At 39.3% G+C, this 12,527-nt stretch overlaps 1 protein-coding gene across 9 annotated transcripts in view; it reads left to right on the forward strand.

Annotated features, from left to right (window-relative positions):
• LOC140495754 (storkhead-box protein 2-like) overlaps nt 1-12,044 on the forward strand; it is a 313,499-nt gene extending 301,455 nt beyond the window's left edge. For 7 of the 9 annotated variants that reach the window (XM_072594828.1, XM_072594836.1, XM_072594885.1 and 4 more), the window contains exons 3-4: nt 5,000-7,241; nt 9,140-12,044. In XM_072594828.1, coding sequence (XP_072450929.1) covers nt 5,000-7,241; nt 9,140-9,329 — 2,432 coding nt within the window. In that variant the 3' untranslated portion in view covers nt 9,330-12,044. Of the gene's footprint in view, nt 1-3,629; nt 3,743-4,999; nt 7,242-9,139 lie in introns of those variants that run through there. The other 2 variants (XM_072594895.1, XM_072594845.1) reach the window with 2 other exon arrangements.
• Nucleotides 12,045-12,527: the final 483 nt, after the last annotated feature.

Raw genomic sequence — 12,527 nt, forward strand, 5'->3', positions numbered from 1 at the left:
AAATAAATAAGCCCCCCTCCCTGCTCCCCAGAGACGATATTAAACAATAAAGGGGATGAAACGAGAAAAGGTAATCCGGGGGAAGGGGGGTGCAAAATAGCATAATTAACCATACGGTTTAATTCTTACAGTCTTTAAGAGAGTCCAAAAATTCTTTAGCCTTCTCCGGTGATCCAAAGTTATAAATGGATCCTTCATGGCTGAAGTGCAGCATTGCTGGGTAACGCAAGGAATACTGGATGTTTAAATCTCTCAGACGCTTCTTCACCTCATCAAATGCCCTCCTTTTGCAGACCACGGCTGGAGAAAAATCCTGGAATAGCATAATCCTAGAGTCCTTGTACTCCATGGCTTGGGAATCCTTCCCCAGGATTCTAGAGGCTTCTAGGAGTATCTGTTTCTCTCTGTAGCATTGGAGTCGGAACAGGACTGGGCGGGGGCGCTGGTCTGACCTGGGCCTGCATATAGCAACCCGGTGGGCCCACTCTACCCGTACCTGGCCTGATCCGGACTCCAGCTTTAATATTTCAGGGACCCATTGCTCCAAAAAAACTGCCAGCTGGCCTTCCTCTTCCCATTTGGGAAGGCGGGAAGGCCCAGCAACTGAATACTTTTTTCAACGACCTCTATTAATAGAGGTCGTCGATTTGCTCCTCTAAGGTCCGGACTCGCTGTTCGAGAGTCTGGACCCGGCCCACGGCCAATTCAGTGGCAGTCTCCAAGGTCGCAGCCTTTAGCTCCACCCCTCCAACGTGATGTTCGAGCTTTTCAATTTCTTGGTCATGCTTTTGCAGCACAACCGAGAGTGACTCCCACCTGGTCCTGAATTCTTCAATGAAGGCATCGATCCTTTCCTGCAGCTTGTTAATTACGGAGACCAGGCTTGCCTCTGTGGGTAAGTCCCCCGAGGCAGCCATGGATGTCTCCGCTGCTGCTGGAGGAGGTGGGGGAGGGGTTCCTGCCTGTTGCGAGCTGCAGGCATTTTTTCCTTTATCATGTTAAGCACAGCACCAAACTGTTCAAGTTTGGTGCAAATGACTAAATATGCTGGGTAAAAGTTATTTAAAATGTTTTAGAGGATGTGGTGGAGGCGGGCAGCCCACTTTGCCTGAGTCTTGGGCAGAGTACTACAGACTCAGACTTGCTGGGTCGCCGCCATCTTGAATAGTTTTAAGAATTGCACATTTCCATATTGTGCAAGGCCAGCGCAGGATCCTGATGTTGGGGCTCGCACAGACTGCTGTACTTGAAAGGTGAATTTACTGTATTCATTAAAAGGACAGAAATTAATGTTCCAGTTTCCAGCAGTTCTACCTTCCAGCATTCAGCCAGTTGCATGAGATCCTGTGGCTTAGGAAGCAATGATACTTGCACAGCTTCTTATCATTTTACGCAAGTTCTTAGGATCTGAAATGTACTGCTGGACACAGCATTTGGAAGCAGATTCAATGAAATGAAATTGAGTAACTAGTTGAAGGAAAAGTTCATGGGGCTGACTACAACTGCAAAGTAGTTTCCAGTAGAAATCAGTGCCACAGGATTCAGTAGTGGGTCATATACTTTTTCTGCTGTTCACTAATGATTTTAAATTCCAAATGTTGCGGGGGCATGATTGGGAAATACACCTGTGTGGTTGATTGTGAAGAGGGCAGCTATTGACAGCAGGATGATTTCACTGTTCTGGTTGAGTAGGTGGACTAGTGGCAAATGGAATTCTAATCTGGACATATACTAGGGTATGCATTTGGGCAGAGCAATCTAAGCAAGGAATACACAATATATAGAAGGGTATTGAGATGGGTAGAGGAAATGAGCAGCCTTTGCAGTACATGTTCACAATGACCAAAAGTGGCAGGACAGGTAGGTAAGGTGGTAAAGAAAGATTGAATGCAAGACAGGGATGTAATGCTGAAGCTGTTAAAAACTGAGTCACCACTTTAGCCACCATTCTGTTCATCACATTACAGGAAGGACATAATTGATCTAGAGCGAGAGTACAGGGGAGATTTATAAGCATGTTGCAAGGGTTTGATAAATACTGCTATGCGGAAAGATTGGATAGGCTTGGGATGCTTTCCTTAGAAGTAGAGGGAGCTGAGAGGTCATCAAATAAAGAAGAGCTTGGATAGAGTGGATGGTGTTCTGTTTAGTGAAGCAGTCAGTCACCAGGAGGGTTCCAGAGGATCTGAAAACTGTTCGACACAGATTACGGTGGGTGTCTGAAGTGCACTGCCCTATTTTGCTTTTGAGGCAGAAACACTTGACTGTTTTAAAAGGAACCACGATCTGTTCCTGAAGGGCTGAAACCTGTGAGGGAAAGTGGAATTGGGATGGATGATTAATTTAATAAGCTGACGCAGACACAGTGGAGCGAATGGCCTTATGTGCCATAATGTTTTTGGGGTTCTGTGGAAGGAGTACTGTGATGGTTTAGAAAACTCCTTCAAATAGCTGGCTCAGGCAAGGTGGGATCACTATCTCATTCTATGCTATATCATAAAATAATTGGATAGCACAAAAGTCTGTCTAACCTCTTTGCTTTGTTGCAGTGGCCGTACAAATGATGATTTCTTATTAAATAGCATTTATGTGGTAAATTGCTCCAAGATACGTTCGTGGAGTGTTATCAAACAAACCAATTTTACCCTGTTCTGGTCATTTTAGTACTAGGCACAAGGTAATGGCAAGGGCAAATATCTGATCCAACACAGTGCTGCATTTCTATAAGAGTGCCAGCATTGGATAAGACCCTACAGTGTAAATGAGGTAGTGCTTGTTCCTGCAGTGGCATGAGTTCCTGTCTCAAGAACACCAGCAGCTGATGCAGACCACTAATTTGTTGTAGAATGGGAGAGGGTGGACACCAAGGAACAAAACAAGAAAAGGCTTGTATTTATGTTTCTCAAATTCTGGAAATGTGTTATGGCCAGTTAAATACTTTTGAATTGTAATTTCAAATATGATAGTCAATTTGTGCACACCAGTTCACAAACCATAGTGGGGTAATCACCACATATTCTGATTTAGTGATTGCTGGTTAAAGGATCATCTTTGACCAAAACAGCAAGAAGAGTTTCCTTGCTGTGCTTGATCTGGCACCATGGGATCATGTCCACCTAAGCGGACAGACTGTTCACATCTTTAAGAAAAGATGGTGATATTACTGCATTGTAACATCGGCCAGATACTGCACGAAAGTTTCAATTCTCCACTTTTGACTCTGTGCTGAGAATGATGGTATTTTCCAGTTAAAACTGTGCAGTCTTCTCTTGTGAGTGGGGACAGTCAATTTCCAAAAACATTAGAAAACTGCACTGAGAATCTTTTATCTAGTTTTAAATGGAAGTGGGTGCTCCAATTGCCATTAGACTACCAAAGCTAAAATTCAAAATTTTGTTTCTGGTTTTTGCGAGGGTGATGACTAATTCTTGGCCAGTAACAAGTTGCTGATGGTTCCTGATTCCTTATCAAAGTGACTGTTCTTGATAGGAGTGTCTTCAATGGTGACGTTAAGTTCCTGATCCTTCCATCAATCAAGGTCCACATCTACTTTTTGCGGATAATATTGAAGAGTGAAAGCTCTATCTGAGTTTCTTTTTAATATGTCTCTCCCTAAACCTAGATCACTAAGTCCAGTTGTAACTTCTACAGCTGTGTCCTGGATGAGATCAGCACAGACCAAGAATTTAAAATGAACCTTGTTAATCTGTGACTCAGCACCACACTGCGGAGGGAGGATAGGGTGAGATTTTGCACTGTGTTTAATTAAATCATACATTGTTTATAAACACATCCATCATTTTACTACATTACAAGATTTACATTGCAAGGCTCCACTTGTCTGAACATGAGCAAAGATCAGAGATCGAGGCTTAATACTGTGAAGTCACCACTGCAGTCCATGCTTCTGTCTTGACTAGGAGCCTGACCCCTCACCATACAGGAATTCTCTCCCTGTGGTACATTCACTCTGACAGCTGCCTAACCACCCCCACCCCGCCCACCCACCTCCGACAAACCCCATCCAGCCATTTTTATTTTTCATTTCCATTTTTCCTGCTCTCTTTCTGTTTCCTTGGATTGCGCACACCATTTCCTAACCTCCTCCCATTGCCAGTTCTTGATCCAGCCACCGGACATGTAAGCGCAATATGGGGTGATTGAATTTTCCCACTGTTCTTTGTCTCTCTTTCTGTACTCATTAGCCTTTGCTCAATGGCTTGTCCAATGTAAATTGAATATTTTTAATCACCTTGATGGGGAAATTCCATACAGGGATACAGCCACGCTACAACCTCGTGCCAAAACATCATCATTCACCAGGGATCAAAAATTTGCTCATTATCTGATTTTGTTAACTCTTTCCAACTCTGCACATATAGTCTGACTTAGCTATTTTTTAACGTCAAGTCTTATCTTAAACTGTAAATAGAAATAATTTTAATGTTTCTTAAAATTCTTCCCTTTTGATGATTTATTACTACTCATCAAAACCTATCCCACAACATCCTGAAAATTAAGGCAACCTGAGTATTACAATGTTTTCCATCATTTTGTACTATATTGCAACTCTTTCAGCAGGGAGTAATAACCCAGAGCAAGACAGATGGAGTCTCCTTTTTTTGACTGACTGACTGTGCTGCAACATCCCAGTGCCTTGACTGAAAAATAACGTAACTAGCTTTATATATGGTTAGCATACCTGTTACCAGGAACAATTGCTTTACAGATTCAGACTCTTCACCTTGGATATGTAGTGAAAACAATAGTTGCTATTTAACCAAGTCAGCATTCTGTAATTTTTCTCATTATTAATGAATCTTGTGAAGTTTTTGTACTGAACAGTTGTATTTACTGTACAAGTAGAGTAAATTATATTTAAGATCACTAGTATTTAAATGCATAAAGTCACTTAAGTGATTTTTAATTTTTCAGTAGAAAATGGCCATATTGAATTGTAATAAGTCTTGTTTAAATGTTTTTACTCTTTAATTTTTAGGGGTCCCAACACCTAGTCAAGATATTCTTCGCCATACATTGAACATGCTCGTAAGAGAGCGGAAAATTTACCCAACTCCTGATGGATATTTCATTGTAACTCCTCAGACTTATTTTATCACCCCTTCTCTCATAAGAACAAATAGTAAATGGTACCATCTAGATGAAAGGATACCTGACCGGGCTCGATGTACTTCACCACAGCTAGGGACTATAACTCCTTCGAATTCTGGCTGCCTCCGAGACAGAGCTCATCACAGAAACCATTGTGATTCTTGCAACTGTTTTAGAGAAGAATTTCACAATCATTCCTCCACTCTCCAGAAAAGATCAATGAAGGAATGTAAAGATTCCTATTGCCCTCCTTCTTTCAGCCAGATGCCGATAACCCAGACTGAGAAAAGCAGGAGTACGGTTAACTGTTCATACAAAACTGAAACATTGCCAAAACCCAAGGATGGAGAAAAGCAATCCAAAAAATTTGGACTGAAATTGTTCAGATTGAGCTTTAAAAAGGACAAGTCAAAGCAGTTAGTGAATTTTTCAGCCCAGTTCCCTCCTGAGGAATGGCCGTTACGTGATGAGGACAATCCAACCTCTATACCAAGGGAAGTGGAACAGGAGATAATCAAACGCATTAATCCAGACCTGACGGTGGAAAACGTCATGAAGCACACAGCGCTAATGAAGAAGTTGGAAGAAGATAAGGCCCACAGAAATAAAGCAGGCTCATCCGCCCAGCATAGTGGCAAGAGCAAAAAAAGTAGAAGTCACAAGAAGTCCCATGGTAAATCCCGGTCACACAGCAAGTCCAGGGCTCCGAAAGGGGAACAATCAGAAGATACCCATCTGGATGTTGCAGAATCAAGAGAGTATGAGTTTTATGACCCAATTACCAGATCCCCATGTGAGAAAAGTGCCATTGTAGAAATGAAGGGTGATAATGGGTTTCTCTCACATGATAAAATTAACATGGTTGAATCTCATTTTCCTGTGACCCCCGAATGGGATGTGTCTGGTGATCTTTACAAGCGAAGGATGGAGAGCCGATTTCATGAACATTCTCGGGAAAGTTTGCAATCCAAGGTTCATCGGAGCCACAGCCATACTCAAGACAGAAAGTCAAGAACTGATAGGGCCAGCAAAGCCAAGGAGAGGTCTAGGTCAATGGATAATTCTAATCGAGCTCTTGGCATGACTTTATCAGGCACAGCAGAAGAGATGCAAGAATGCAGCGTGGATGAAAGCCAGTCAAATAATAACAAATTACGTTCTTCCAAATTACTCAGTCACCACAGACCAGGATTGTCATCACATTCAAATCATGTTACTGAGCCAAGCATACCGGAATGTGTAAATATTGATGAGGCAGCAACAGTTAGTGAAGCCTGCAATCCAGTGGAGCACTCAAGACTTGGCGATGGTTTGCCTAAAAATGACGAACCTGACTGTACTAACGATGCAAAAGCTGATGATTACTTTCAGTGTAATGCATCCAAGGAGACTGCTCAGGCTGTGTCTTCTCCATCAGCTAACTGTAATGATGAGTGTCTGTTTAAAGATTATGATACGTTAACCTTGTCAGATGGTGTCAAGAAGCTGTCTCCTCTGGATAGGTTCTTGAAGCACCCACCTATTGAAGAGAATGTGAATGGACAACTTGAGCAATTGTCACTGCAGCAGAAACATTATCCGGAAACTATAGGTATGAATAGCGTTAATTTGCCTGTAGCTGGGCAGGCATCTCCCCCATCATTGCCAAATGGACAAGTATTTAAATCACAGTCAGAAATTCAATCTGTAAATCACATGGAGAATAATTATCAGGAATCCACTTTATATGAACCCCAACATAAACCATCAGAGGTGCTTCACCCAGACTGTGAGAACTTTGTTGGCCTAATAAGTGTGGCGCAATCACTGCCTGTCCTACAGGGACAAGAGGATGAAACAGGACATCAGGAATCTTCCTTTGACTACTATAATGTGTCTGATGATGACTCAGAAGATGGGATCAACAAAAACCAAGAGGAGGGTAAAAGCCGAGATGATGGTGGGACTGTGCAGTGGTTGTTAGAACGAGAGAAAGAGAAAAATCTCCAGAGAAAGTTTGAAAAGAATCTAACTCTTCTGAGCCCAAAAGAGAGTGACAACAGTACCAGCCAGAAAGCTTTACATTCTGCTCGATTAGATAGTATGGACAGCAGCAGTATCACTGTAGACAGTGGATTTAATTCTCCACGGTAAGCAAGCAAATGACAAATCCAAGCAGTCATTCATTTGAGACATGTATTACATTTTTGATTGTGTTAGATTATTTCATTGTACAGGACTTTGAAAGTAGCCAACACAAGTTAAAATATGTAAAATATAGGGATAAAAATTGAGAATTGTCTGGTTGTGGCCTTACGCAAAATGTGATTTACTCTAACAGTATATTTTATGTTTATAAATTCTTTAAAGCTGTATTGAGAAGTTTATAAACCAACTAATATGCTTTCTCTTGCAGAGAAGCAGGAGATGATGAAGTAGTGATTGGTGGTAATGGTCTAGTCATCTAGTGACAGATGCTTGGGGAGAGGAGTGGGGGGACAGATTTTAAATCCCACCACAGCAGCTGGCAGACTTTAAAATCAATGTAATAAATCTGGAATATAAAAACTAGTCTCAATAATGATGATATTGACAACAATTATTTAACACTTGTAAGAATCCACCTAGTTCACTAAATAAGGCGAGCTTCTGTCTCTACTTGGTCTGGCCTTCTATGTAACTCAAACCCGCAGCACCATGGTTGATCCTTAACTGCCCTCAATATCCTGGTGAGTCTCTCAGTTAAAGTGAATTAGTGGAATAATTTTGGCATCTCATCAAAGAATGTAAAGGAAAGTTCCTTTTGAAGTAATGCTCTGACTTCCTGCTTCTGGTTTGAACTTTCTCCTCCTGCCCATGGAAAGTGTTTATCATCCCAAATAGTTCGAAGCACTTGGGCTATACATTCCCAAAAATCTGATGTGACATTCAGCAATGGTTACTTCCTACCTGAAGCAATATATTTAGGATATATGTCCTATTTGAGTTGAAAGAACTAAAAAGAAAGAATTAAAAATATTAGAAACATTTACTATATCGCAGTGAAATTAATAACCGTTAGTCAATATGCAATGAAGACTGTTGTTCAATAGTTTGGACAATCGGTTTCTCATGCTTAAACATCATCATCAGAAACTTTTTGGTTAAAAATATGATTGAATTCAATGCAAAATTTGAAAATTACTCATTTTTGTAATGGATCATCTGAATAAAACTGCCTATTTAGCACGAAAAGATTATGGGTATATTTATGCTTGGCATACATGTCCAATGTTAACTGGTCTAGTGTTCCATATACTTGGCCATTTGCTTTGGAGCATGAAAGGTTATGTGGGGTGGGGGAGGGGGGTTGTCTCATCCTGCCAATGAGCTGAAATTGCTCCAGGTTGGTGAAAATACCGTTCTAATGTACTGTCTCATCTGGGCCTTAAATGTGTAGCAGGAAGGAACCGAGGGAGTCTGCCTGCATTAAATTTGACATTAATGATAAATCTAACGTAGTGGGCCCTCTTTCATTCTGACTGCTTGAATTTAATGCCGTTTTCCTTTGCTATTTGTTCTAAGCTATTCTTGATTTTGATTCTTGTGATAACTGTTAGCATTTTCAGCAAAAATTGGAGGTTGAGAAGATTAAAGGTTACATTTTTATTTTGAAAGCACAATCATTTTCACTTATAAACTAACCATATCCAGCAGTGAAAGATGTACCACTTGTGAAAAAATATGTATGTACTAATAAAGGATTGCAGTAGAGTACTATATAGTTCCATTGCACCAAGTAACAGCTTCAAATTCTGATACTGTCATTTCAAATGTAATGCCAAAATTTCTGCAGCATCCTGAATATGTCTCCCCACTTCATTGTCACCAAAACTTTGGAAGAGCAATATCTTTTGCAATACATTGAAACTTTATATTTCCTACACAATGGAGACTTCTGGCCTCTTTGAGTTGAGTCACCCAATGAGGCCAAAGGTTGTGAAGGATTAAATGTTGTGGCATTAGTGTTTGGAAGCATTAATGTTTTTCCATCCATGGTGTCTTTCAGTACTCGTGAAAGTCTGGCCTCTAACACTTCAAGCGTAGTAGAAAGCAACAGGCGTCAGAACCCTGCTCTTAGTCCGGGACATGGAGGCACGTCAGCATTCAGTTTCCGAACAACTACAGATCCTGCACCAAGTGAACCTGAGAAACTGCAGAAGCCCATGAAGTGTCTAGCTTCCGTTACCAGTGTTTGAGCACTGTTAGTCGTAGCTGTCAGCTACATATTCTGTATCACACCCTCAGCAGTCATACACCTGCACCTCGAGAGATTTGAAACACAATGACACCATCAGGCATGCTCATACATTTTAAAAAGAGGTGTAAACTAAATGTAGAAGCCATTTATATGATTTGGAGCTTTTTTTCATAAGTACTTATTAATTTTACTTCTTCATTCTTTAGGTATTGAGTGGGTAATGCAGCTTACTGCATGGCATTCGCCTACATCATACTGCATGAAACGTCCATTGCGATTTTGATAAAGAAGAGAAAAAAAAGCACAAATTCGTTTGCACTTCATGACTTGGTTTCTTGATGGTATTCTATGACAACTTCATGTTTAGAAGTAATCGTCTTTAGAGCATTTTGAAACCAGCAAAATAACTCCTGTGATTTTGTGAAACCAGTGCATGTGTTAAATCTGAACAAGCACATACGTGGCTGTCTTACACACCTGAAGATACTATCTTCAAACCCATGGTCAGTGATTTCCAATAAGCATTGTTAAAAGCTATATGGTACCAACAGATACATGTTGCACTATTGAAAGGTAAAATAATGTCTGACTTTTTTATTGTACAAGATTATACATCTCGTGTTACTGTACATATAAATAAATATTGAAGGTGTCAAAAGCAAACCCTGTAGAGAAAATTAAATTGCTACAAGTTTTACAGTTGTGGTAAATCTTATATCAATATGATATGTGAATTAAATGTGCATTTTTTGTGCAAATAAATATACTTCAGAGAAAATGCTGAATAAGCAGCTCTCAAATTAAGAAAAATATTTTTTGCATGTATGAGAAAGTTAGTAAGCAGTACAATTGAGGCATTTCAATCACTGCGAGACAAAATTTGAGCAACCCAACACTTTACCTGGGTCCCATTAATATATTACTATAAATCGCTCCCTCCTATAACGAGCTTAAATACTTTCCACACTGCAGTTTATATATGAGCTTTATTGTGGAACCTTAGCACTCTTGGTTGATTAGTCTGAGGCCTGGCATAGTTTATTGTCATGCATTATCAATGAGCATGTATTGCTTAAGTGCATGATGCCACAGATGTTAGAGATAAAATGGTACTGGAAAGCTGTTTGTTAGATACAGTGGCTCATGCAGCCTGGGTCTGTGTTTTATTTAGTACCAATTCTAGCACAGTGCCAGATTCTTTTCACACTTAACTGTAATCTCTAATTTGTGCCCATTACTGCCTTTGTGTTCTGTGATGCCATTTCAGATATTTAAATTACTTCATATTGTGGCTTTTGTTACACCAAAGCTTCTGATGATGCCGCAGTTTCACAGATTGGAAGGATGCTTAAATGTGAAGCCAGTCCTGTAGTTTTGCATCTCCATGTTAAACTGGGTTGGGTTTTGCTGTCTTTTCTACAAGTCTAATCCCACAACATGTGTATTTAAAAGAAAACAAAATAATTTTTTTTTGTTTGGAAAATGGCAGTTATTGCTACTGCACCAAAATCCTGTTATATCTGCGCCATTGTGAAAGTACATATCAGGCATGAAGATGTGAATGGCAGAAATATTACGAGAAGAATTTATAATTTGGTTCATATGTAAGCTATGACCACAAAAGAACATGCAGTTTGTTTTTAAACTGTTTTAATATGACCTGGCAAGGAAAACATTTTTTTTAAAAAGACTGGCAATGTATATATGTTAATGAGATAAGTGTGCCTGATCTGTTACATCAACAGTAGGACCTTTAATAGAACATTGCAGATGAGATGCATTATCCTTATATGGCAGTGGTTGATCTGAAATAGCCTTCAATGTATGTAACATAGACATTCTTTTTTCACTGTAGTTAAGATTTTGTTCATGTTGCACATAACTACCTCCATACATTTATGAAATGGTAGCAGAACCTCCGATGTAGCATGATTTTCTATCTTTGTGGCTTCACCATCTTTTCACCCCTCTATCTTTGCAACTCTGTTACCGTTTCATAAATAAACTTTCACCAGACTATTGCTTCTGAATTTTTACACTGGTGCTTTAACTCCTTGAAGCGTGGTTTCCAAACTAACGTCCATACGATAATAGTAATTTAAATTGATGTCTGGTTTTGAAACATATCAAAGCTACAAGAATAGACATCTTTACTGAGGAGATTGCATCAAGTGTTGGTCTATTTTTACAGACTAATTTCAAAGGAATACAGATTTTTCTTGTGAATAACTGAGTGAATTAATATCAAATTAAGTACAAATGCAAACAGCTTTTTTTCTTCATGCAGAAGGGAGTAGAGCAGCCAAGACTGCCTTGTATAAATACGTTTGCACTGAAAAAGATAACAAACATTTTTTTTAAATTGTGTCTCTCTGGATGCTGTTTAGTTATCCAGTTAGATGTGTTTATATATTGTAAAACTATTTCTTACCAAATTTTGGTTCATGGAATGTCTTCCCTAACGTTACTGGATTATGTTATAGCAGACTATAACAAGCTTGTTTTTGTAAGTGTATTATACTGTAAAAATGTGTTTAGTTGTCATTGCTTAGTACAATAACTTGAACTGTAAACAGGGATTTTTTTTTCATGTTCCTTATTTAAAAGTCCCTTTATGTAAACTGTGTTTCTGTTGTTACTTGTAGCTTGTGTGGATCTCCCCTTTGGAATTGTGTTATTTACTTTAAAGCCATTAAATAACATGTTTCTTTAACATTTTGAGATTTCTGTGCTTTTCTTCATAAAAGAACGCATGGGTTGTTTATGTCCTACAACCTATAATATGTTAATCTATTATTAGATCCAACTTGATCTCACTTCCTTTTATTTGATTACTTTCTTTTATCATATTGTTGTAAAATTCCCCCCCCTTTTTTCATAGTTTTTCATAGTTTCAAAGTGTGGATTTTCAACTTGTCACCTGCGCATAAAAACTGATCAGTTGTTACAATATCAGCCCAATTTGCATGTTCATTTAATTCACTTGATCCTTTTAGAATAGTTGGGCTGAAATGATGGATTTATAGTAATGAAATAAATTGAAAATCTACTGTGTGTACTCCAATCACCTTAAGTGTAATTTCTAATTTTGAGAGAATGCAACATAAGCTCTAACAAATGATTGAGGTTTTTGAAGAAGTAACAAAGAGGATTGTTGAAGGCAGAGCGGTGGATGAGATCTATATGGACTTCAGTA

This window comes from Chiloscyllium punctatum, chromosome 2, assembly GCF_047496795.1.
Source record: "Chiloscyllium punctatum isolate Juve2018m chromosome 2, sChiPun1.3, whole genome shotgun sequence".
Classification (NCBI taxonomy): Eukaryota; Metazoa; Chordata; class Chondrichthyes; order Orectolobiformes; family Hemiscylliidae; genus Chiloscyllium; species Chiloscyllium punctatum.